The sequence below is a fragment of the Chrysochloris asiatica genome, unplaced genomic scaffold (assembly GCF_000296735.1).
Source record: "Chrysochloris asiatica unplaced genomic scaffold, ChrAsi1.0 scaffold00013, whole genome shotgun sequence".
Lineage (NCBI taxonomy): Eukaryota > Metazoa > Chordata > Mammalia > Afrosoricida > Chrysochloridae > Chrysochloris > Chrysochloris asiatica.
In genome coordinates, this window is record NW_006408531.1 from 14,963,770 (window position 1) to 14,991,573 (window position 27,804).

At 39.8% G+C, this 27,804-nt stretch overlaps 1 protein-coding gene across 1 annotated transcript in view; it reads right to left on the reverse strand.

Moving 5' to 3' along the window:
• The window catches only part of PDE7B (phosphodiesterase 7B), a 209,931-nt gene that overhangs the window by 96,870 nt on the left and 85,257 nt on the right, over positions 1–27,804 (reverse strand). Inside the window, exon 2 of the mRNA XM_006834716.1 lies at positions 792–875. Within this exon, the coding sequence (XP_006834779.1) occupies positions 792–875 (84 nt within the window). The remainder of the gene's footprint in view (positions 1–791; positions 876–27,804) is intronic.

The following is a 27,804-nucleotide window of genomic DNA, read 5'->3' on the forward strand; positions in this document are numbered from 1 at the left end:
ACCTTGAGATTAGCAGTCCAACACTTAATCCACAATGCTACCCAAGTTCCTTATGTGCATAGAGAGAATAATGAGCCAAAGGTCAAGCAAAAGTCCAAATGATCCTGGCGTGGTGCTGTAGAATAATGCACTGGACTGCAAGGTTGGTTTGAACTGTAAGGTCGGCAGTTCAAACTCACCAGTTACTCCTTGAAAACCTTATACAGGGTTGCTATGAGTCAGAAGTGACTTGATGGCAATTAGTAATAACATATGGAGGAGAAAAGACCAAACCATGAACTTCTGAGCTAGTCATCATGAGGGAAACAGTAAGCATAGACTGCAGATTCAGGCATGGTGAAGAGTTTTACCAGGAATTCAAGAGTAGACCTCAGGGATTTGGATGAGACAAAGTGGTAAGAATTTGATAATGGATGAGTTGCCAAGGGAATAGGTTTTCTTATGCAATTTTGAAAATAAAATAGAATCCCATCTAGTGTAGTCCTTGTCAAAGGTGAGAGAATGTTCTGGATAATATCTGTCTGTATATGGTTTGACCCTTTCTAAGATTTGCATTTTCAAGGTTGACATGATCTCATTCGACTTTCTGTCAGGCTCTGAGACATTGGGCAGGGCCAGAATTACTTCACTCTCGAGGAAATTGAGAGACAAAGGGTTAGGGGCCAGTTGGGAGGATAGAGATGGAGGAAGGAAAGCAGGCCTCAGAGGGGTTTGAAGTTCAGAAGGAAATAAGATTTTTTTTTTTTTTTTGGAAAACGTCTGTTCCTTTCCAGGTACACTTGATTACTCACTGTTTAGTAGGCGGAAGTCAATGAATGGGTAGGAGCCACGGCGTTCAGCAGGAACCCCTGTCTGACCCCTTAGTCGTACATCTCCTAAAAAACAGAAAATCCAAACAAATGTTGTTTGAAAACATTGCCAAGTGTATTCACTTTTCTTCTGTAAATCCTCTTAACCAGTTATGCTAATGGAACCAACACCAGATGTCAGGAGAAAAATGATTTCCATTCACCCACCTTGTTTAAAAGCATGCCACATGGGAAGGGATATTTAGTAAAAGCTGAGTGTAGTGAACTTGGCAATGCTGTAGCAAGTTAAGTAGAGGTCTTGCTTATATATGCTTGAAAAATAGGTCTGTGAAAATTTTGGCAACTTCTAGTTTCCATAGTTTGTTTGTTTTTTAAAATACTTCCCAGGATCACAAAGCAGTTTAATCTTGAAAGACAAATGATGTGTTGAGACTATACTCTTGTTGTGTGCCAGAAGGTAGTTCCAACTCATAGTGACCTTGTATGATAGAGTAGAATTGCCCCAGAGGGTTTTCTAGGTTGTAATCTTTACACGGAGCAGATTGTCAGGTCTTGTCTCCCACAGAGTGACATGTGCGTTCAGATGGTCCACCACCACCACCACCACCACCACCACCGCTCTTTGGTTAACAGCTCAGTGCTCAATCCTTGAGCCATCAGAGCTTCTTGTAGAGTTTTCTTATACATTTTTTTTTGGTCAAGTTTTTATTGTGAATCATGTGATAGTTTACATGGGAGAACACCAGCTTTACATTCATCCTATCGAAGTTTGTTTCATTGCAATGATTACAATCCCCTCCATGTATCATCAAACAGGTACACCCTGCAAGCCTGCCCCCCAGCTGTCAGTACACAGCCCCTCTCCTTCCCTGAATCCAAAGTCCCCAGATGCTCCATCTCTCCACATCATTGTCTCTGCTTTCTTAGATTTTTTAGAAAATTTAAATCACTTACAACGTCATTTCTCTTGGTTCCAGCTTAGTTAGTTTTTGATTGGTACCTATCTTTCTTGATCCCCAGGTTGTATCCTTGGTCTGCTTTAGAATCTATTGAGAATGTGTCTCTCTCTTTCTTCTGCAGATAAAGTCCCAGGTACTTCAGAAACTTAGTCACCTTTGTACATGGAATAATCTATAGAGTTTCTGTGACTTATTTATGTCTGTTTTGTTGTTAAGTGCCATCAAGTTGGTTCTGACTCATAGCTAGATCTCATTTAATGTCTGTGTCCTACCTTCCTAGCCAAGGAGATAACACAATAGAGTGAAAAAAGCAAGGACTTTGGAATAAAGTAGACCTTTGCAAATCCAAAAACATCATGGGTGGCACAAATGGTTAAGAGCTCAACTACTAACTGAAAGGTTGGTAGTTCAAATCCACCCAGAGGTAACTTGGAAAGAAAAGTCAGCTGATCTACTTCTAAAAGGTCATAATTATTGAGAATACTATGGACCACAGTTCTACTCTGAAACAATCACCATGAATAGGAATTTGAATCCATGGTAACTGGTCTGGTTGTATGTATGTGTGTGTAAACTTGACTCAGACACTTGTTACCTGCGTGATCTGGTGGAATTTATTTCTCTGAACCTCAGTGGCCTCATCTATAAAGTGAAGCTAAGACCCACTTCACAGAGTCAGTGTTCAAGCATCTGAACTAGCCCTCAATGCCTAGCAATTTTTACTGGTTTCACTTTCCCCTAAGCACTTACAAAAGAAGGACTGTGGATACTATGCTTTTTTTCTTTTCTTTCTTTCTTTCTTTCTTTCTTTCTTTCTTCCTTCCTTCCTTCCTTCCTTCCTTCCTTCCTTCCTTCCTTTCTTCCTTTCTTCCTTCCTTCCTTCCTTCCTTCCTTCCTTCCTTCCTTCCTTCCTTCCTTCCTTTCTTTCTTTCTTGCATTTTCTGATGGTTCTTTGTGCATCATATGGGATTTAGTGAATGTCCTTGTCAACAAGAGCACATATAAAGACCCATCACCAAGTATTATACTTACTATGGTTACAGAATTGGGGAGGTATAGAAATGCATTTCAAAACCAAATCCACTGTCATCAAATTGATTCCAACTCACAGCAACCCTACAGAGCGTCCCTGTGAAGGACATTATGTTTGGTAAAGTGGAGGGACATTATGTTTGGTAAAGTGAAAAAGAGGAAGGTGCTCAACGAGGTGGATTGGCACAGTGGCAGCAGCAATGGACTCAACAATAACAATTGTGAGGGTGTGCAGGGCGAAACAGTGTTTCATTCAGTTGTGTGTGGGTGGCTATTAGTCAGAATCAACTGGACAGTACCTAACAACAAATCTTACAGAAACAGAGAAGCTCATATTTCTACTGAGGAGATCTGCTGGGGTTAAACTGCTGACCTTGTGGTTAGGACTCCAACACTAAACCACACTACACTCAATATAGTTCTGGAATAACTAAATTAGGGAATCTTTCAAATTGAGGAGTAATGGATCCAATCTCATAAATCCTGTTTCCCAGACTGAGGTGGCCCTGGCTCCATCGACTGGGAGTGAAGAGAATGAACAGTCTTTCCTCTTCTACTCACTCAGAAATTCAAAGTTTTGAATTTTCTTATTTAATGCTTCTTGTATTCTGATATTGTATTGCCATATTGATAATAAATAATGTGACAATTTATAGAATAAAAGCAATGAAGCAAAATGAGAAGAGAAGGGAAGAGATGGAAAACTACATAAAACATTTTCATGAATATAATCTAACACCAAAGAACAGAATGCAATGAAAATTTGTTAAGTTTGTGAGAGTGGAGGCCAATAGTTGGTGGGAAGCAATGGGAAGAATTGAATAATTCTTCTCCCTTTCAAAGTAATTCAAAGTAATTACCTTGAACATTATGTTTATAATGCACTAAAAAGTTTGCACAAGACCTCTTGGAATTGTTCAAGAGCACATATGTCAGTTTGAGGACTAAGGTGCACCTGACCCAATTCATGGCATTTTAAATAGTCTCATATGCATGTGGAAGTTGGACAATGAATAAGGAAGACCATGAAGGACTCATGCATTTGAGTTATGGTGTTGAAGAAGGTTGCTAAAAGTGTCATGGAGTGCCAGAGAACAAACAGTCTGCCTTGAAAGAAGTACAACCGGAATGCTATTTAGAAGCAAGGATAATGAGATTTGTCTCTCATTCTTTGGACATGTTTACCAGGAAGGACCACTCACTGGAGAAGGACGTCATACTTGGTAAAGTAGAGGGTCAGTGAAAAAGAGGAAGACCCCCAACAAGATGGATTGACATAGTGACAGCAACAATGGTCTCAAGTGTAGCGATTGTGAGATTGATGCAGCACCGGGCAGTGTTTCCTTCTGTTGTGCACAGGGTTGCTATGAGTCAGAGCCAACTTGATGACCTCTAACAACAACAGCAATGAAAGTTTGCAAAGCACTTTCACAAACATCACAGGTTATTTACTTTCCTGTTTGTGTCTTTGGATCTTCACAACAGCCTGGTGAGGAGGGCTTTTCCCACAAGAACCCCAGATAAAGGACCAGACCCCTTAAAGTCACCTAGTAAATATCGACTGACTCTCAATTAAAATGTCTGAGTTTATGATGTTGTAAACTTACAAATAGCAGGGCTAAAGCTAGGATCAGGAGGCTCTGCATGGTACAAAGAGTAAATGTGCTAGACAGTTCATTGTAAAGTGGGAGATTCAAGCCACCCAGAGGCACCTCAGAAGAAAGACCTGACGATCTACTTGTATTGAAAGTGTGATGGAGCACAGTTCTACTCCGACATACCTAGTGTCACTAGTAGTCAGAATTTACAAGAAGACAACGAGTCAATCCTTAACTATAACTGCCAAACTTCATAGGCAGAGCTCTCTCCTCAATACCAGTGGTTGTTAACTATATGGAGGATGCAGATCTGTTAACCTGATGGGAAGGAAAAACATCATAGACTCTCATGATAGAAGCTGTACTTCAGATAGCATTTTCATTGAGAAAAGTCAGCATGCTAAAATGAAGAAACAAATTCAGTGCTGCTTCTAAGTGGATTTGTATTTTATGAACGTCAGTATAAGGCTGACATACATTTGAAGAATTGTGCATGGATGAGACCTATTCATTTGCTCTACAGACAAAGCTGGCTGGTCTGGTGGATTTGTTACCCTGTTGCTATAATCCATTGGGATTCTCCCAGGGGTTTCTGGCTCATCATTTGAAATAATTTCATTTAGTACTACCAAAGAGTTCCTCCTAACTTTGTAGTTCTGAGAGTACCGTGTCTCCAGAAATCTTCTAAATAAAATCAATATAGATTTGAAAGCCTCTTAAAGGATTTATTCCCTTTGTTCAGATGAGAGTCTAAGGAAAAGGAGAACCATAATCCTTTCAGATTTTAGATTTAGGGCAACTGTGTGGAGGCACATGGTAGGGTGGGTGAAGGAGAGGGGATGAATGAGGAATTAGTATTCTCTTACTGAGAGGCTCAGAGTGTTGCTATATTGGGTGACTCTGCACCAATCAACAAATGCTTTTAGGTTTCACTTTCTTATCTGTAATAGGGCATGATCATTGATGTTTTATATTCCTCAAAGTATTGTGGGGAGGAAAGTACAAGGTGTGTGAAAATGACAACATGGTTGTTGTTAGTTACTGTTGAGTTGGAGTTTTGGTGTAGAGCTGTAGGATCAGCACTAGACTACTAACTGAAAGGGTGGTGATTCAAACCCACCAGCCATTCCTTGGAAACCCTATACAGGGTGTCTGAGGCAGAACTGATTTGATGACACTTAACAACAACAACAAATGTCAAATAGGCTTAGACTCATGAAGATTCCATTCTCCACAGAACAAACCAAAGTTCTGCCCGGTGGCGGTGGCGGTGGCGGTGGTGGTTATGTGCTGTGGAGTTGGTTCCAACTCATAGTAACCTTGCACAGGATTGCCAAGGCTATCAACCTTTGCAGGAGCAGAAAGCATCAACTTTCTCCTGAAAACCTTGGCCTAGTCCTGCATCATCTACACTTCGCATTTTAAATGTCTTCTAACCTAAGAGCTCATCTTCTAGCACTGTATTCTTTGTGATCCATTGATTTCTAATTAGCTAATTTTTGACAGTGAGATCTCCTGATCATTCTCCCTAGTCTTCTTTAGTCTGGAAACGCCACTTGAAGCCTGTCTACCATGGGCGACGCTACTGATATTTGAAATACTGATGGCATAGCTCCAAGCATTACAGCAACACACAAGTCATCATAATAGGACAAATTGACACATGGGTGGTGGAACAACATGTTGGTTGTGGTGGTGTGCCATGGAGTCGGTTCTGACTCATAGTGACCCTGTGTAGGATTTCCAAGGCTGTAAATCTTTACAGGAGCAGAAAGCATCATCATTCTCTCACAGAATGGCTGGTAGTTTTGAACTGTTGACCATGAGGTTAGCAGTCTGGCTTGTAACCACTACGCTACCAGAGCTCCTTGGAACAACATGGTAGGTAACATCTATCAGATCCTTATACTGGACTTAATTTTACATGCTCATATCATCATTTACATAACAACTCAAGAAGTTGCTATTATTATTCCAGCATTTTATAAACGAGGAAACTGAAGTCAGTGGACATTATGTAACTGATCCAAACTCACAGAGCAGGTGCTCAAACTCAGCTCTAACTCCAAACTTCAACCACTCTCCTATATTATCAGCATAAACAATTAAGCATGAACTTTTTCTGTAGCTCCATTCTGTTCTACGGGGTCACTACATAGTCAGAACCGACTCGACAGCAGTGGGTAACACATTCTTTGGTTGCTATTTGCAACAACTCAAATATATATTCATCAGGCTTCCTGGAAACTGAACACCAGGGGAATCTGCCCCCTTCGGATTCTGAGGTTCAATCTGATTGCTGATGTTTATTCAAATAGCAGCGCAGTAGACTTGGCCTGCCCCAGAAAGACAAGCAAATCCTGCTCTAGATCAACATGGTATCTATTAATTTTAAATAATAAATGGAAAGCAATTATTTTTTAAAACATCAGAAGAACTGAAATTACCTAGCAATTAATGGGCTCCAACTTTCAATGAAAGAGAATGTTCATGGTGCCTTCTAATTTGGGGAAAAACACAAGTAACAATGATACAAAAGATGCTTAAAGAACGAAAGAAACAAACAAACACAACGAAGTAACAACAGTAAACTTTACAGGCAGCCTTGAAAGATTTGGTGCTAATCCTTATACTGACACATGTATAGTCTTAGAAGCTGATCATTCATAACAAGGAAATGCCCTAAAGCATTATTATTGAATAAATTGTGCCCCCTTTTACCACCACCACATTTATCAGTTGGCGGTTTTTCCAGAGGGAAAATGAGAGAAAAGTGAGTTTTCAGTCATCCGGAACACAGCAGTCATAATAAAAAGAAAGATATTGAACAAGAAAAAACAGGAATGCCAAAATGCTGAGAAAAAAAACCTTAAAAGAACAGGAAAAACATGTCTACTTACAAAGATTGAGAAGAAAGGGAATAAGCGAGGAGTTTTCTTTGGGAATGTGTGATCCTGGTCTGTCATAAGTAATGCTGTAAATCCTAACTTTACGCCTGTAGTTATCTTCCCACTAGGGAAGCATTGTTTTGCTATGTTAATGAGGCAGGATTAGTGTAAGATGTGTCTTAAATCAATCTTATTTGAGATATAAAAGAGATTAAACAAGCAAACAAAAGGAAACAGAGATCGGGGACAAAGATGTTAAGGGACATGAAGATTACCCAGGAGAGGAGCTGAAAGAGATGAAGACCTTCCCTCAGACCCAACAGAGAGAGAAAACGTTTCCCTCAAGCCAACAGCTTTTATCCTCCTAAACTGTGAGAAAATAAATGTGCTTGTTAAAACCACCCACTCGTATTTCTGTTATAGCAGCACTAGATAACCAACATAGGCATAGTAGACTGTTTTAAGAAAAGATGAAACCATGCTAAAAATACTTCATTACTATATTTAGTAAGGCAGGACAATTCTAAGTGGGCTAACAATGCATTTTAGAAAATTTCCTACGGCGGAAAGTTATATAAAAAACTAGCCAGTTGCCTATAGTGAACATCTTGGTTAACTGAGGTTGTTATGTAGCAACAATTTATCTAATGTGTTAAGTACATGCTTCTAATACAGAAAGGTCTCTATCCTCCTTGACTTGATGAATCCCTTTTGATACTAAATTGCTTCAATATGCTGGTGGGCAGAGAGAAGTAATTCAGTCACAAGAGGCCCTGGAGGAGCAGGGGCCTTCAGATTGATGTCCCAAGAACAGAGCTAGCGGTGTCCTGTTGCACAGCTTTTACTGGCCTGTGGTCCCAGGCAATCATGTATTTACCTAAGGCCTGATATCCAAGCTAAACAATTATTTTGACTATTCATTAAATCCTTGTTTAACTTGAGCGTCTCTCTCTTTTTTTTTCTTCTGGCACATGGCAGGTTCTGTGGAAGCAGGGTAGGAAGCATTGACAGCCAAGAGTCATGTCCTCGGTCTGTTCTTATTGTGTTCCAAAATGAGACAAACAGCAGGGGAATTCTTATTTTGAAAGGGCTGCTTCTCTTTTGCTCCTTTGGGCTGAAAACATAACATGTAGTCCTCGGGTATTTAAGGCTGCAAACACATGCGGAGTGCTGAGGCATTGCAAAAGCCAAGGCCTGGACTGGGCTGCACAGTCTCCCAGGGGACGTGGTTCCAGGTGGACCTCTTGCCCACTTGGCCCCTTGCACTGTGTCTGTTTAATAAAAGCTTGCACTAGGGAGCAGACATTTATGTGGCCTCTTATGTAACTAGCAGAAAAGGTGGAGACTCGGACAGCGATGACAACTTACAGTGGCTGAAACATGGGTCACATGACAAGCACTAGAACCTGGCTCCAATCATGGTGTCAAGGTCGTTTCAGGGTGGGGAGAGGGGCAAGGAAGGGACAGAGCAGTGGCTACTGTGTTCCATTGCATCGAAGACAAATGCAGACTCTCCTAAGGTTCTTGATGTAAACTGTTTGCAGAGAACTTATTGATCACGGCAGGGGCATAATTATGAACAAGATGAGATGGTGGGATCGTCAGAGAGATGAAATCACTGAGAAGCCTGTATATGATGGAAAAGACGAAGCTTTTATGAAACGTATTTCTGTGAGCTTCCTTGCACATTACGCATTCATGTCATGGATACAACTTGTAAAATGCAGGCAGAGAGGACCCAGAGCCTCAAACTTTAGCCTTGCTACAGTGCCTCAGCTGGCAGCTTTGTACATTTCAGATGCCTGCTCTCAGAATGAGCAGAGTGAATTTTCCTGAGATGTTCATCTAGCCCAACAAAGAAAAGGAAGGTTGTGCACTTTTATCACTGCACAGATTTATGGTTTAGTAAAAACAAAACAAAAAAACCCAGTTGCTGCAGAGATGATTCTGAGGCATGTCAGAGTACAACTGTGCACCATCAGGTTTTCAGTGACTAATTTCTCAGAAGTAGATGCCCAGGCCTGCCTTTCTTTTGAGAGGCCTCATGAGGACTCAAAGTGGCACCGAATAGGATAGTAGGTGAGCCGGTTAAACCACTTGTGCCACCCAGGATGTGTAGGGAGTCAATATAGATAATTCAGGCAGAGCTTATTATTTCAAGGACTGTGGTCTTACATGGAGTCCTGGTGTAGTGCTGTAGGATCAGCACTGACTGCTAACTGCAAGGTCAGAGGTTCAAATACCTCCTTGGAAACCCTATGCAGGGTCACTATGAGTCAGAACTGACTTGATAGCACTTAACAACAGCAACATGTTGAATTTGGGTTAAATCACCATTTAGGATTTCATGCAGGACCATTGCTGTCAAGTGTAACCAAGTCAGTTATGACTCATAGCGACCTTGTATAGGATTTCCAGTGAGCGGCTGATGGGTTTGAACTGCTAACCTTGTGTTAGCAGTCCAGTGCTTATTCTACAGTGCCACACCAAATTAAGTCTCCTGTTTACTTTCTAGAGCAAGTCTGGGTCTGCCTAGAGATGATGAGTTGAACGGACTGAGAGGAAAGTTTAATATCCATTGCTCTGTTCTCTCAACTATGCATGCCTGGGGCTGTCATTGAGAAAACTTCATGTGTAGGAAGGGGACAAGTCTGGGTTTGGTTGTTCTGAAACCACACTTCTGGCAAAAGGAACAAAAGAAAGGAATCAGATTTAAAGCTTTCTTGACTTTTAAAAACTCTCATCCTTACAGCAGAGTTTGAGAAAAGAAGTATCTCACCAAGTCAGAATCCCCTAACAATACTGTGCTATCTTGCAACTTTAGCTTAGAATTATTAAATGTTGTTGTTAGGTGGCATCGAGTCTGTACTGACTCATAGAGACTCTATGTATAACAGAACGAAATACTGCCTGGTCCTGGGCCAACCTCACAATTGTTGCCACATTTGATCCCACTGACACTGTCACTTTGCCAATCCATCTTGCTGGGGGTCTTCCTCTTTTTCTCTGACCCTCCACCTTACCAAACATGATATCCTTCTCCAGCGACTGCTCCCTCCTGACAATACGTCTGAAGTAGGAGAGACGAAGTTTGGCCATCTTGGCTTCCAAGGAGCACTCTGGCTGCACTTCTTCCAACACAGATCTGCTGGTTCTTTTGGCAGTCCATGGTACTTTCAATACTCTCCTCCAACACCCTAACTGAAAAGCATCAATTCTTCTATGGTCTTCCTTATTCACTGTCCAGCTTTTGCATGCATGTGAAGTTATTGAAAATACCATGGCTTGGGTCAGGTGCACCTTAGTCCTCAAGCTGACATCTTTGCTCTTCAAAACTTTAGAAAGTTCTTGTACAGCAGATTTGCCTAATGCAATCATCTGATTTCTTGACTGCTGCTTCCATGAGTGTTGATAGTTGATTCAAGAAGAATGAAGTCCTTGACAACTTCAATCTTTTCTCCATTGATAAGAATGTTGTTTATTGGTCCAGTGGTGAGGATTTTTGTTTTCATTACATTGAGATGCAATCCATACCGAAGGTTGTGTCTTTGATCTTCATCCTGGCCTGTACCAGGATGGCCAAGTGGTTAAGGCGTTAAACTTAAGATCCAATGGACATATGTCCACATGGGTTTGAACCCCACTCTGGTAGAATTATTAAATACTTTGTAATAAATATGTACTTTGAGACTTGACACTGTAAAAGCTAATAAGTAATAGCAGCCCCTTTATTTTAGAAAGTAGGGAAGGTAAGTTTTAACTCAAACTAATACCAACAGGAACTATCCAAATCTTTCAGTTGATGTTTTTTATGTGAGAAAAAATGACAGAAAAATGAGTTTTCAGTCATTGGGAACACAGAAGTCTTAATAAAAAAAGATATTCAACTAGAAGCAGCCAGAATGCCAAGATGCTGTAAAAAAAACCAAAATACACAAACAAACAAAACAACCCTTAACAGAACATGAAAACATGTCTACTTTCAAAGATTGAAAACAAAGGGAGTAACTGAGGAGTTATCTTTGGGGATGTGTGATCTGGATCTGCCTAAGTAATGAAACCACCAGTGTAACTGCACAAATTATTGACTTTATTTCTGGAATGATACTTTCATCTCTGGAACTTCACCTAAAGCAAAGTATATATATACACAGTAATATCTAGAGGTGTTTAGCACAGTGCTACTAGGAAGAAGTGTTTTTTGAACATAATGAGTATGAAACTTTCTGAAAAAATTAATGCAATAGTGGGAGAGGATGGGGAGGAGAAAAGAGGGGTAAAGGCAAAAGAGTGAGAAAGAGGAAGAAGGGAGAGGTTACAAAGAAAGTGAACAAAGTGAGAAATTGCATCTAGGGGATGAGAAAGAAAATGTGGAGAATAATTTCTCAGTTTCTATCTTGCATAACTGGGTGGTTGATAGTGCCAAACACAGAAAAAGGGAATTCTTGAAGAGGAATTACTTCATGCCCTTCATCTGATCAATTATATTTGATACACGATACTGCTGATGCATTATATTTTGTGGGAAGAGGAACCATGAGCACAATCTTGGCCTCATGTAGTTTGCAGTCTAGTGGAGGGAACAGGACAGATTAATCAGATACATAGATATAAAGTTGAAACTTTGGTTGTTGGAACTCAAGAGAGGTGTGTTGTTCTTGTTGTTAAGTGCCATTGAGTTAGTGCCAACTCACAGCGACCCCGTAGAGGGTTTCTGAGGCTGTAAATTTTTGTGGGAGCAGAAAACCTTTTCTGCTTCTGGTGGAGCAGCTGGTAGGCTTGAGCCGCTGACTTTGCAACTCATAGCCCAGTGTTAATCCTACAAAGCCATTGTACTCTCTAAAATGAGAGAAGTATTGTGCTTAAAAAAAAGCTATAACAAAGAATTTACCTTATCACCAAGGTAGTTGTGACCTTCTCTTAAGAAGTGACATTTGAGTTGAGATCTAGTGGATGAAAAGGATTAATTTAAGGTGACCATACTACTATGTTCAATAAGTATTAGAAAATACTGAATTATACCTGATGTCCTGCCTCATGTAATTGGTAACAGTGCTTTTCTCATTCTCAAAAATATCTTGGCTTGAACGATACAACGTGTGTTCATCCATTTACGGTGTAAAATGAGGTTGGGGATGTGTAAGGGTTTATAGGGCAGGTTGAGGAATTTGACTTTATTCTGAGAATCAGGAAACCGTGGAATGATTTTAGCATGATGATTTGTTCACACTTGCATGTTGAAAACCAATTTTGATAATGAATTGAAGACAAGAAAAGATGATAACTTGGACTAGAGTGAACGTACTTGTAGAGAGAGGTGAATAGATTTTTGAGATACTTAGTAGGTGATATTGACAAGCTGTGGTGAGGAATTGCATATGAAGACTGGGAGGACATCACTGAAGGATAATTCCTAGATTTCTGGTTGGCATAATTGGATCACTGGTTGGGTTAATTACAGAACAACGGTTTTCTAGAAGGACTAAGTTTGAGGGTGATAAGTTGACTGTGCTGAGTGTAAGTGCTTCTGAGGTTTTTAAGTGAAAGTGTGAAGTAGGCAGTTGGACATATGGGTGTGGGGCTTAGAGGGAATTTCTGGTTGGAGATGGAAATTTGAAAATCAAATCAAGCACATGTGAAGTTGCTGAAGAAGTGTAAGCTAGAAGTGAATAGGGCCTGGCATTCAGGTCTGTGGAACTGTAACATTCAATGTCTTGCTGAAGGAGGAGTCAAAAGAGAAAGAGATGGGACAGCCATGGAGGTAGGAGGAAAACTAGCAACTCATTGTGTCTTGGGAGAATGCTTTAAGAGGGAGAGAATGGGGCCCAACAGATCTTGCTGAAAGATTAAATAAAGTGATGATTGATACAAGTCTATTGGACTTAGCTAAGTGGCTGGAATGAAGACAGAAGCAGAATCCTTTGAACCTGATATGGATTTGGGGAATTAGGAATGTTTACAAAGAGCTGATATTTAGATGGATCTTGAATGATAAGCAACATGTTGAAAAGCAGTTCTTTATAAAGTTGGCTTGCAGTGGGTCTATGACTAGTTGAAATGACAGGAAGGGATTTTCAGGAAAAAAATAACAACATTCTTATCTTAAGAATAGTAGTAATTTCGAAGAATTATTCGAATAACAAAATATAAATTAAGAATTACAGGAGGATAAAATAGTCTGAGTGATGAAAATGCCTGTAAATATTTGCAAAAAATAATGATAACCTGTCTAAACACTTCCTATAGTTGAGCATACTTCAGGGAAAATACAGACATTCGATGGAAACCAGTGCCTACAAGTATTAGATGGGAAGAAAAGGAGAGCACATTAATGAGGATAGACCTAATTAATAAGATAAAATGCCAACCAACTCCCAATATTGTTGAATGATTGCTTGTTTTTTGAACTCTGAATAATTTTGAGAGAAGCGTTTTTTATGTATTGTTTGTTTTCATGTGCTTCTGAACTTCCTGATTCTGGCCAGGAACAAGGACAAACCAGCCAAAATACTACAAAAAAAAAAAAAAAGATGTTGCTGATCACAAGCAGGAAATACTCAAAGTCCCACGAGAGAGCCTGTTCTTAGGAGACTTCCACACTATTTCTGCTGACCTGAGAAGGCCCATCGGGTCACCTCACTCACGCCTGGAGCCTACTAGGAAGTATCTGGGAGGTTTTGAATCCAGGCACCACTTCCAACACGGCACTTAGGATTCTTTTAAGCTTCAAGTGTTGTTCCCTTTTTGTTTGTTTTTCAGAAGGAAACAGATGGTAGATAACTGGAGTCAGTAGGAAAATGGTTGAATGGATTTTATTATATTCATATTGTAGAGTACTGCATTCTACATTGTACTTCTGTAGTGATAACCAATGAAACCAAACTCACTGTTATCGAGTTGATTCCAATTCATAGCGACCCTATAGAACACATAGAACAGCTCCTTAGGGTTCCCAAGACTATAAAGCTTTAAGAGAACAAACAGCCTCCTCCTCTTTCTCCCTTGGAGTGGCTAGGTGAATTTGAACCACCAGCTGTGTAACTAGTAGTCCAATGCTTAACACACTGTGCCACCAGTGCTCCTTACCATAGTGAGGCTGTTGTTATTGTTAAGTTCAGTCAAGTTGGTTCTAACTCATAGTGACCCTGTATAGGTTTTTTGAGGAGCAGTTGGCCAGTTTGAACCACTGACTTTGCAATTAGCAGTCCAGTGTTTATCCTAGAGCGCCACACCATGACTCCTTCTATTATGATGTTGTTGTTGTTGTTGTTAAGTGCCATTGAGTCGGTTCCGACCTATAGCAACCCTGGATAGGGTTTCTGAGGAGCATCTGGTGAGCTTGAACCACCAACCTTGTAGTTCAAATGGCTTCACAGTCTGGTGCATTAATCCACAGTGCCACACTATGATAGCTAACATTTATTGAATATGTATTATGTTTTAGGTGATGTATGAAGTATATTTTCATGAACAGACTCATTTAATACTCATAATAATTCACTTGTTGTTGTTAAGTGCTGTCGAGTTGGTTCTGACCCTCTATAGGGTTTCCAAGGTGTAGCTGGTGAGCTTGAACCACCAACCTATCAGTTCAAACTGACTTTGCAATCCAGCACATTAACCCACAGTGCCACACCAGTACTCCAATAATTCCCTTGTTATTGTTGTTAAGTGCCATTGAGTCGATTCTGACCTGCAGCGACCCTGTATAAGGTGTCCAAGGAGCTGCTGGTGAGCTTGAACCACTGACCCTGTAGTTCAAACAACTTTGCAGTCTGATGCATTAGCTCACAGCACCCCACCAGGACTCCATATAATTCCCTTAGATAAGTACAATTATCACTGCAACTTCCTAATGATCTACTTGGAACATACATGTGTAGCTATTATTGTGTGCCACCGAATGAATTCAATAGGGTCTCCAAGGCTGTAATCTTTCCAGGAAGGAACCTTGGTGGCATAGTGGGTTAAGTGTTGGGCTGCTAACTGAAAGGTCAGTGATTGGAACCCACTAGCTGCTCTGTGGGGAAAAGATGAAGCAATGTACTTCTGTAAAGATTGACAGGCCTGGACCCCATATGGAGGAGTTCTACTGTGTCCTACAGCATCACTATGAGCCAGAATTAACTTGGTGGCAGTGTGTGTGTGTGTGGAATCTTTACAGGAAGAGATTGTTACATCTTTCCTCCCTGCTTAGAAGCTAAGTGCTTAAATATTGTACCACCAGGTATAGAACTTAGATAAAAATCTTAGCAGTACAAAGAGCTTAGAGACCCCCATTCTCAACTTCTCTTGCTATCATCCCTAGAACCATTGTCCACAATGACTAAGTCTACACCTGTAGTTTTACTTTCTTTTCTGGGTTGCAAACTAATTGAGTTTTTTCTAATTCACTCTACAAATATGTTTTTTGAGTGTCTGTTTTCTGTCAGACCTTGTTCTAGATGCTAGAAATATACTAGGGAATCAAACAAACAGAACTGACCTACTGTCACGAGGCTCACAATCTAGTTGGGGGAAGCTGACAGTAAATGAAATCAGTAAGTCAACTGCTTAGTATAAAAAGGCTTAGCACTTTGGTGAGTAATGATGAGGATCTTAACAACTTGCCAGTAGCAATCTAAGATACAACTATGGGTCTCTTTTAATTTGGAGCAATACCGCATGTCTGTCACTTTGTGGTACTGTGGTAATTTGCATGTTGCTGTGATGCTGGAAGCTATATCACTGGTATTTTAAATACCAACAGAGTCACCCATGGTGGACAGGCTTGAGCAGAGCTTCCAGACTAAGACAGACTAGGAAGAAAGAGAGGTGGATGACTTTTGAATGCTTGTTGTTGTTGTTGTTGTTAAGCATCATTGAGTTGGTCCTGACCCATAGTGACCTTCTATATAAAAGCACTGGTGGGTTTAAACTGCTGACCTTTCAGTTAGCTAGTCTAGTACTTATCCTACAGCACTACAGCAGAACTCTGAAAACTTTATGAATATCAGTGAAACACTTTCAGAGAGCACCAGAATATTGAAACATGAAGAACACCAAAATATTGTCAGATATAGTGCCGGAAGACGAATCCCTCAAGATGGAAGGCACTCAAAATATGACTAGGGAAGAGCTGCCTCTTCAAAGTAGAGTTGACTGTGATAATGCAAATGGAATAAAGTTTTTGGGATCTTCATTTGCTGTTGGAGCACAATGTAAAGTGAGGAGAAATAGCTGTAAACATCCAGTAATAATCGGAACATGGAATGTACTCTAGGAAAATTGGAAGTTGTCAAAAATCAAATGGAACCCACCCATAAAAATCAACATCCTAAGCATTAATTAGTGAGCAGAAATAGACTGGCCTTGGCCATTTTGAATTTGACAATCATATGGCTTACTATGCTGGGAATGACATATTGGAGAGGAATGGTAATGCATTCATCATCAAAGAGAACATATCAAGATCTATCTTGAAGTATAATGCTGTCTGTAATAGGATAATATCTACACATCTACAAGGAAGATCAGTACAACTATTGTTTAAACTTATGCACCAACCACTAAAGTCAGTGATGATAAAACTGAAGATTTCTACCACCTTCTCCAGAGTCCTGGTGCGGTACTGGGTTAATGTGTTGGACTGCAAAGTCAGTTTGAACCACAAGGTTGGTGGTTCAAGCTCACCAGCCACTCCTCAGAAACTCTATACAGGGTTGTTATGGGTTTGAACTGACTTGACAACATTTAACAACATTAACAACACCTTCTTCAGTCTGAAATTTATCAAACATGCAATCAAGATGTATTGATAATTACTGATGATTTCAGTGCAAAGATTGGAAACAAAGAGGAAGGTTAAGTCATTGGAAAATAATGGCCTTGGTGATAGAAATAATGCTGGAGATTGCATGATAGAATTTTGCAAGACCGATGACTTCTTTATTGCAAGTACCTTTTTTTTTTTTTTAAACAATATAAAAGATGACTGACTATACACGTAGACTTTACCAGATGAAATTCACAGAAATCAAATTGACCTACATCTGGGCAAGAGATGATGGAAAAATTCCATATCATTGTCCAAAATAAGCCCAGGGGAAGACTGTGGGACAGATCATCAATTGTTCATATGCATATTCAGGCTGAAGCTGAAGAAAATTAAAACAAATCCACAAGAGCCAAAATATGACTTTGAACATAGTCCACATGAATTTAGAGATCATCTCAAGAAGATTTGATGCATTAGTCAGTAATGATCGAAGACAAGAGGAGTTGTGGGATGACATCAAGAACACCATACAAGAAGAAAGCAAAAGGTTAATAAGACACAAGAAACAAGGAAAAGATCAAAATGGCTATCAGAAGAGATTCTGAAACTTGCTTCCCAGCGTAGAGTTGCTAAAGCAAATGGAATAAATAAGGAAGTCAAAGAGCTAAACAGAAAATTTCAAAGGCAGCTCAAGAAAACAAAGTAAAATATTATAATGAAATGTGCAAAGACCTGGGATTAGCTAACTAAAAGGGAAGAACGTGCTCAGCATTTCTCTAGCTGAGGGAACTGAAGAAAAATTCAAGCCTCTTCTTGAAATACTGAAGGGTTCTTTGGGAAAAATGAAGTCCTGGTGTGGTGCTGGACAGCAAAGCTGTTTGAATGGCAAGGTTGGTGGTTCTAGCTCACCAGCTGCTCCTCAGAAACCCTGTACAGGGTCACTATGGAACTGACCCAATGGCACTTAACAACAACGTCAAATGGGAAAAATATTGAATGCCAAAAGCGTATTAAAAAAAAAAAAGATGGAAGGAATGCACAGAGTCACTGTAGCAAAAAGAAATGATTGATATTCATCCATTCCAAGAGGTAGCATATGATCAAGAAGCAATGGTACTTTAGGAAGGAGTGCAGGGTACACTGAAGGCACTGGCAAAGAACAAGCTCCGGGAATTAATGGAATACAAATTGAAATCCTTCAACAAACTGATGCAGCACCGGAGGTATGCACTCATCTATGCCAAGAAATCTGGATGACAGCTACCTAACCAACTGACTGGAAGAGATCCACATGTGTGCCCATTACAGAAAGGTGACAAAACGGACTGTGGAAATCATTGAGCAATATCATTAAAATCACATGCAAATGAGATTTTACTCAAGATAATTAAAAACTGGCTGCAATAGTACATTGACAGAGAAGTGCCTGAAGCTCAAGCTGGATTCAGACAAGGATGTGGAAATGGTGGTATCATTTCTAATACCAGATGGATCTTGGCTGAAAACCGAATACCAGGAAAATTCTACCTCTGCTTTAATGACTATGCAAAGTCTACTATGCAGATCATGACAAGCTATGGACAACATTGCAGAGAATGGGTAGGCCAGAACACTTTATTGTGCTCATGAGGAACCTGTTGTTTGAACAGAACAAGGGGATGCTGCATGGTTTCAAATCAGGAAAGGTGTGTACCAGGGTTGCATTCTTTTACTATACTTATTTAATCTGTATACTGAGCAAATAATCTGAGAAGCTGGATTATTTGAAGAAGAATGTGGCATCAGGATTGGAGGAAGACTCATTAACAACCTGGGACAGGCAGATGATACAAATTTACTTGCTGAAAGCAAAGAGGACTTAAATACTTACTGCTGAAGATCAAAGACCACAGCCTTCAGTATGGGTTGCAATACTTTTCAACATGAAGAAAACAAAAATTCTCACCACTGGATTAATAAATAACATCATGATAAATGGAGAAAAGATTGAAGTTGTCAAAGACTTAATTTTGCTTGGATCCACTGTCAACACTCATGGAAGCAGCAATCAGTAAATCAAATGATGTATTGCATTGGGCAAATCTGCTGCACGAGAACTCTTTAAAGTGTTCAAGAGCAAAGAAATCAGTTTGAGGACCTGACTCAAGCCATGGTATTTTCAATAGCTTTATATGCATGTGAAAGTTGGACAACAAGTAAGGAAGGCCATAGAAGAATTGATGCATTTGAGTTATGGTGTTGGAGAAGAATGTTAAAAGTACCATGGCCTTCCAGAACAATCATGCTTGTTAAGGTGGAGGGTCAGCAAAAACAGGAAGACCCCAAGACAGATTGGCACAGTGGCAGCTGCAATGGGCTCAAGCTTAGATATGCTTCTGAGGATGGCTCAGGGCAGTGTTTTGTCCTGTTGTGCATGAGTCTGCTATGAGTCGGTATGGATTTTAAGGTACCTAGCAGCTATGGTGGCATAGTGGTTACGAGTTGGGCTGCTAACCTCATGGTCAGCAGTTTGAAACTACCAGCTGTTCCGTGGAGAAAGATGAGGCTTTCTGTTCCCGTAAAGATTTACAATTTCAGAAACCCTGTAGAGGGTCGCTATGGGTCGGAACCGACTCAACGGCACTTAACCACAACAACAAACAACAACAGTAACAATAAACTGGAGCAAAGAGGACTGAAAAAAATCAAAGTCTCAAGGAAACAATTATCCCAAAGGACAAAGGGAATACACAAATCACAGCCTTCATTAGCCTGAGACCAGAAGAACTAGACTATATTCAGCTACTGCTAGAGACTGCTCGGATTGAGATCGTCCTAGAAGGTCCTGCACAGAGAGGGAGAAAAATGTAGAACAAAACTCAAAGTCGTAATAAAAATCAGACTTCCTGGTCTGAGAGAATAATGGAACCCCTGAGACTATTTTGGTCCTTAAATACCAGTCAGTTCTAGAATTGAACCCACTACTGGAGAGCATTGTATAATTAAACAATAGACCTACAAAGTGAACAGTTCACACCCATGAAGAAATCGATCCTCTGAGCAATCAGCCATATTAGACCACAAGGGTAGCATTACCCCAAACCAAAGTTCAGCGTGCAGGAAGGGACAGGACAAAGAAGCAAATGGAAATGGAGAATCCAGGGAGAAAGTGGGAAGAGTGCTGTTAAATTGAGGGAATTGCAACTTCAGTCAGTAAACCTTGTTGTTATGTGCTGTGGAGTCGGTTCCAACTCATAGCGACCCTCTACAGGGTTTCCGAGGCTGTAAATCTTTACAGGAGCAGAAAGCCCTCATCTTTCTCCCGTGGAACAGCTGGTAGTTTCGAACTATTGACCTTGAGGTTCACAGCCCGATTCAAAACCACTACGCTACCAGAGGTTCTTATAAACCAAATATGTATAAATTATTGAATAGGAAACGAATTCCTTTTTATTTTTATTTTTAATTTAAACGGTGTTGTATCAGTCCTGGTTAATGCGCCAGACTACAAAGTCGTTTAAACTTCAAGGCTGGCGGTTCAAGCTCACTAGCTACTCCTTGGAAACCCTATACAGGGTTGCTATGGGAGCGGAACAGACTCGACTGTACTTAACAACAATAACAACAACATTCTATAGGGTAGAAGAAATCACGGTGGGGCAAGGGAGTGTGGTGTGGGTGGCTGCTGTGGGAATAGGGTTGCAGTTTAAATGGGGGTGGTCTAGGAGGCCCTCACCAGGAAGATGAGCAAAGAGCTGAATAAAGTGAGGGAAGGAGCCAGGAAACCTTGTGGGAGGAGCTTGACAAGCATAGCTAGGAACAGCAAGGAGGCCAGCCCCAGCTAGAGCCTGGATGAGGGTCTAGTGGTAAGAGATGCAGGCCAAGCAATAAGAGAGATGGAAGCAGCGGGGAAGCAGTAGCAGAGAGTTTGGGACTCAGCAAAAGGGGGAGACACAGGAGGGTTTTGAACCATAAAGTGACATCAACTGACTAACATTTTTAAACGTTTTCCTGGCTGCTCTAATAAGAGTAAAATTTAGGGAAGCATTTTGTAGTTACTATACCCACAAAAGAATGTATTGTTTGCTCTTATCACCGGGGTCTGTCTTGCAATTTCCATGCTTTGGCCCATCCTGAGGCCCGTTACTATGGCTCCTCTCTCTGCTTGCTGCCTCGGTTGATTTCATTACTCAGCAGGGTAATGCTCGCCCAGGACCCTGTGTGCTAGGGCCTCTCTAGAAAAGGGTGTTAAGCCACAATAAACACTCTTCTGGCCTCACATGGAAAATGAATGGTGGCACATGGCCATGTCTCAACTTCACTCACACACAAGGTGCCCACAAACTTGTATAAATATATGTAATATAAAAATGAAAATGATAATATTTTTATATATTATTAAAATATTTTTTAAATAATGGATGTTAGAGAGAGGTATATTTTGGAGTACATATTTGATACGCAAAATTCATTAAAATAGACCTTATAGGATACCTTCCTGGAATAACGAACTTGCAGCCTTTTATTTGGAATAAAGTCTATTTAAGAAGTAGGTAAAATATAAAACTCAAGAGACATTTTCTACTGCCAAAACAGTCCTTGGAATTTGCACACTCTTGTGTGGTCCTTACTAATCCATGCTTGGGTTATATGTTAATTTGCTTAATCTGAAATTTGTTGTGTTCTGAGCACACCTCTCCTATGTACAGTTATCTGCTTACACACCCATTTGACCCTGGTTGCTAAACTGAAGTGGAGATCCCTGATAAGCAGAGATTATTTGGTTTGTTGGTGTTTTTTTTAACTGAATTTGCCATTTCCACTTCTTTGAAAATTTAGACAACTCTTGCTTTTTTCTTATTTTTTGACACTTTCTCATTCTCCAAAACTCTTCCAGGATTACTGATAGGAAACTAGCAAACACATTTGCAGATAGTTGAGATTATAAATTCATTCAGTCCAGAGATGTCAATTTTTGTAGTATGACACTGGGATTTGTTTTGTTTTGTTTTGGCTTCCACCATTCCAACCTTTCACTCTGAACCATTTAAAAAAACAAAGTTACACCTTTTCTAGCTTATGATCATTCATTTTGACAACAAGGAGTAAAAACAAATTTTGATGAAAAGAAATAAGAATAGACTACCTTCTTCCTTCTTTTTAATCTTCTACTTCTAGTCACATGTTGACACTTCCTAGGCCATGGACTAGGCCTTTTTAACCCTTATTCTTACTCCAAACTTAGCTGTAAGAGCATTTTAACAAATCCTTTGGTGCATTACAGTTTTGTCACCCTCTTTCTTACTGCTTTGTGTCACTTATTTTGTGTTTGTCTTTGGTTAGATGAGATTCCTCTATTTTTTTTTTTTTTTGCATGCTATTTATGTTTTTAAAATATCTCAATTTATAGAACTGTCTGCACACTTTTATTGGGTTATTAGGTAAACTTTTCTTTTCTTGCTTATTGAGATATTTTAATATCTCAGTGTAATGTGATTTATATGTTTCTTATCTATAAACTTCAAAGTAGAGAGTAAGTCTTATCCATCACTGGGGAAACAATTCTGGGGTTAACTGAATGAATACACATTATAATAAATTTGTCTCTAGAGTTGTCTGTCCTTACTGAGTCTTATAACCCTTTAGAATCTCTTTTGATGGGAGCTTATATGTCTCATTTTTTTAAAGCCTACTTGATTAAAGTCTAACAATGCATGGGATTTTCTTTTTGTGTGACATGCAATAAGCTACTTCCCTTTTTGTAATAATTAAACCATGTCCAAACCTAATTACCTGATTTTAATCTGTTTGAATTTGAGAACCGAAAATGAAAAACTCATCTAAATATATTGAAATAATTCTTTTGGAGATGATAAATAAGTAAATAATAATACTAATTTTTAATCAATACTCACTGGCAATTTATTATATTCATGTATTATTATATTAGGGATTACTGTGATTATAAGCAATATAATATAATGACAATGATTTTTATGCCACTAGGTGACATCAGGGGAGCAATTTCTGTTAGTACTAATTGCTTAGTTTTCCATTACTGATGTGCTGCTATGCGTAATTGTATACTGCATTTGCTACAATTGTACAGAAATTGTAATTTCTTTCACACTGTGTACAAACTTGGTCCTCTGTATTGTTTATTATTGTAGACCTCAATGCTTTGCCATCCACAACTCTCCAGGGCTTTCCTGCTCTCCTACTTCATAGCACTTATAGAATGTATAGTGGGGTAAATGTATCAGTTTGCTCCTGTCCAAAGTCTGTTGACTGTGATCTTGGTTGTCCTGAGCTTGTCTGGCTACTGTGGAGTTGAGGAAGATCAATGTCTCAGCATACTGGGACCCATTTGCAGTCTGTTACTGGGGAACCTCTTATCTATACAATGAAGACAACTTTGGCCATTTCATCAGGAAAGACCAGTCACTAAAAAGGACATCCTGGTCAGTACAGGAAAGAGTCAGCAAAAATGAGGAAAACCTTCAGTGAGATCGACTGACACACTGACCACCACAGTGGACTCAAATATAACACAAACCATAAAGATGAGACGGGAGGACAACATTTCATTCTCTCATACAGGAAGTTGTCATGAGCGAAGCTGAATCTATGACATCTAACAACAACAATAAGAACTACCTTGGAAACAACCTGTCAGCATAGCTTATCACGTTTCTAACATATTAGAATATTTACTTCTTGTGAGCAATACACTTCAGAAAAGCATGTAATCAATCTTCAGAGAATCTTCCTACTCATGAGTGGGGACTGGGCAAGATGAGGTGTGGGTGACAGAAACATGTACTATGAATAACTTGGAAATGGGGACCATCATTTACAGCAAATGTTTTTCTTTTTCTGGACTGATGTGACAAATAGCCTGGAAAAAGCCAAGCTCAGTCTCATTTTCAACCTTTTATCTTATGGGCCCACAGTTGTTAAGTAGTGGTTAGGATATTTTTGTTCTCTTACTTTCTTTCCATTATATATTCAAACTGCTAGGGATTTTCCCTCTTCAGTCCAAGATAGGAAGGGAAAAGAAATTAGATTAACATTCTGCCCTATTTTACATGTGCCTTTTATCAGTTGTTTTCAATCAAATATTCTGATTTAATTGTGCTGGCGTGAGTTTGGGCATAGGCATTTTTACAAAGTTTCCCTGGTGACTTCAATGGGAGACAATGTTGAGAACCACTGATGCATACCCCATGTTGTAATTGAACACACATGTAAAAGGACACGCTCCCAAACACAAGCGTCCAATAAGACAGAGACGAAACATGAAGCCAAATCAAATAGCACAAAAGGCAGATATTTATAACATGCACGATCTCTAGGCATTGATGAATTGTGTATGGTTTGAATTTGGACACTTAAGTTGGGTGAATGGATCATCATTGCTCTGCTAAGTTAGGAACAGCTTTGTGGAAGTGATAGACTTGTAAACATTTTGAAAAGAAAAGGTAGTGAAAGTGTAGCATAAGAATGAACTTCTCTGAGAACAGAATAAAGAAGAACAGCAAATGGGGAATCAGGTGATAAAGTGGTTTGTTTGGACAAAAAGAATTTAGGAGGTGGAGGAATGATGTGAGAAGGGAGGTTAGGTTGTCTGTGGTGAAGATAAAGATGTTTGAGAAGGTTGGTTGTTGACTACAAATCAGGGCACTCTGCACATGACCTGTTTTGACCTAGAAGTTTCACTGCTATTCTTTCTCTTGGACTGGCCACATCAGAGCTGAGGAAGGACTTTGGTAAAAGCAGATTGCGCTTACTACATGAAAGACTATAATAACAATAATGAATTTTGCTATCTTTGAAAAAAGGTTTACCACAAATTTACTGATAAGATTTTGTAGCTGTTGTGTGCCATCAAGTTGGTTCCCCCTCATAGTAAACCTGTTTCTGAGGAGCAGCTGGTGGGTTTGAACTGATGATTTTTATGGTTACCAGTCTAGTATTTATCCTACAGCCTACATACTTATCCTACAACACCACATCAGGACTCCTGAAAAGATTAAAAGTGTAATAAAATGTAACTCCATTTCTTATTTGGAGTGCTGGTGACACAGGGGTTACTCATTAGGCTGCTAACTGCAAGGTCAGCAGTTCAAATCCAACAGCCACTCCAAGGGAGAAAGATGAGGCTTTCTGCTCCCATAAAGATTTACTTCTTTGAAAACCCTATACAGGGTAGCTATGAGTTGGAACCAGCTCAACGGCACACATCCATCACCACCATAAGGAAGTGACAATTCAAATACTGAAGAAAGAAAAACAAAACTCAACATCTAATGACATAAAGCCTAACTTTATTGTCATAGCATCTGTGACATCATCTCACATCCTTACAATCTTTTCAATTAAAGCATACATTTTCCAAATTCCTAAACAAGAACTTTCAGGCTTGTAGCAAACCTTTTGCAAAAGCAATCCTTAACTTTATAGAAGACTTCTTTCTGGTTTTTTATTTCCTCTTAGAACTTTCAGCCTGGCTTCTTTCTTCAACCCTTGATGCTTCACACACATTCAGCCTTTCACAGAGCCATGTCAGGGATCCTATGCATTCCAACCCAGTAGAAAGAAGAAAGGAATGATTTAGATGGACGGCATCCCGGATGGTACAAAATGAACAGTCACAGCTGGATCATTCAAGGCTGATATTAATATGACATTCTTTGGGTTATTTAAAAATTTTGATTGGGTGTTTTGCAGCATCAGAGGGAGCCTACACAATCACTGTGTAGGTCACTAAGACAATTTGGAAAGACAGAGGGCTCCTGGGGGGATTCTATGCTTGTGGTTGGGCAGAGTATTTGTAGCTCCTACCAGAATGCTGAAAGTGCCTCCTCTGAGCACTATAGTAAACAAGGAACGGTTAAAAAGACACACATACATAAATAAACTAAACATTTAGAATGTAAGTCCTTGAGCATAGAGAGTCTACCTAAATGGGTCAAATATATGTCATAAAAAAATTAAATAGTTGCTTAATTTTATCTTGGTGTGTTTTTTCAAAGGACCGCTGGTAAAAGGGTGCTTAAAACACTCAGCTGGTAATCAAAAGTTTGGCAGTATGATCCACCTTAGGAGAATGGTGTGGCAGTCCGCTTCTGTACGGATTTACAGATGGAAACAGGAAGGGGCGGTTCTGCTCTGTTCTATAGGGTCACTATGGTGTGCAGTCCACTTCTGTACAGACTTACAGATGGAAACAGGAAGGGGCGTTTCTATTCTGTCCTATAGGGTCGCTATGAGTTGGAATGAATGTGATGGCAGCAGGTTTGGTTTTTGGTTTTAGTAATTTTTTTTTTTTTTTTTTTGCTTGTGACTCTGCCCTATATAAAGATGCATAAAATATTCATTTTGGCAAACCCATCCCCATTAATTTCTTGTTTTTCGGCATTCAGAAACTCTACAACGGTGTCAATATAACGTTCTGATTATGTTTTTCAACTTCCCCATTCATTTACTTGGCTTTATACAAAAATAATATTCAAAAGATGGCCCCAAAGAAAACATGCTGGGAAGCAGGGTCATCAAGTGAACAATTACATCTTTCTCTGAGAAGGGCGCCGGGGAAATGGACCAAATTGCAGGAGGTAGAAGCACTTGTTTGTAGTCTCCTCTTTTCTCCATGTTTAATAGCATGGAGCCATTTATTTATTGGCTGCTGGAAATAAATTCAAATACAAGAACTTTGTAAATGCTCTAGTCTCTGGTAAGGCCTACCTGGTGCCAATCTTTTTTTTTTGTTATTTATGTGAGGGCCTCAGAGAGTTTGAATGTCTACTCTTTTTGTCTAAGAGTTTGTGTTGTTGTCAGCACTTCAAACTGGTTCTTCCCAGTTCAGTCAAGCAAAATGTAGAAAGGACTCTTAATTTGTTAAACGTGCGTGAATCAGCACAATAACTGGGATGGGAAAAGTGACAGGTTGACACCTTGCTGGGAGCTTAATCTCTTTCTTAAAGAACAAGGGCAGCATGGGAGCTGTATTAGCAACCAAATCTCTTGACAAGCAGAGTTGGAAACAGCCCCACTCGAAATGAAGATGGTGGCCCTCAGTGGTGCTCTGTCTCTGCGTCATCTCCACAGTCCTGACAATAACCTAGTCTCCTGAGGTGCTCTTGAGGCTCCTTCCAAGTCACCCATTCCAGGGTTTGGACTCCTGGTTTAATCAGTTCTGGTTACCATTCTGCTTTACCCATATTGAAAAAAACCCCAGATCTGCTCTAATTTCACTTCCTCGGCTGTGACTGAACTGGTTCAAACTGGTTAAAAACTCTGGTTGTTGTGAGCTAAGCCCTTAAGTTGTGAGAGTGAAAGCCCTTTTGTTTTAAAAAAGGAAGCCGGACAGTGACTCATAAACTCACAGTTCTCTTAGGACTGAGCTGGTAAGCTTCACAATTAAGCGGGCTCCAAAATGGTAGCATTTGCAGCAAGTATGCTCTCTGAAGAGTTCTACTAGCATTTCACTGCTTCTAGGTGAATGAATATTAAGAGCTCCTTCTGTTTTGTTTCCTATGGGTTGATGGGAGAGGACAGGCTGGTGGGTAGAGGCCTCGAGGAGGAAGAACTACTCCTGGAAAGATGTGGTTTATTCCTCCTTTCATTTACTCGGCTTTTTAAAATGCCCCCAATGACAATTTTTATTATCTTACATTAAAAAAAAAAAGAGTAGCCTTGTTGTTGTTGTTGTTAAGTGCCATCCAGTTGATTCTGACCCATAGCAACCCTGTATAGCGTTTCCATATAATTTGTACATTA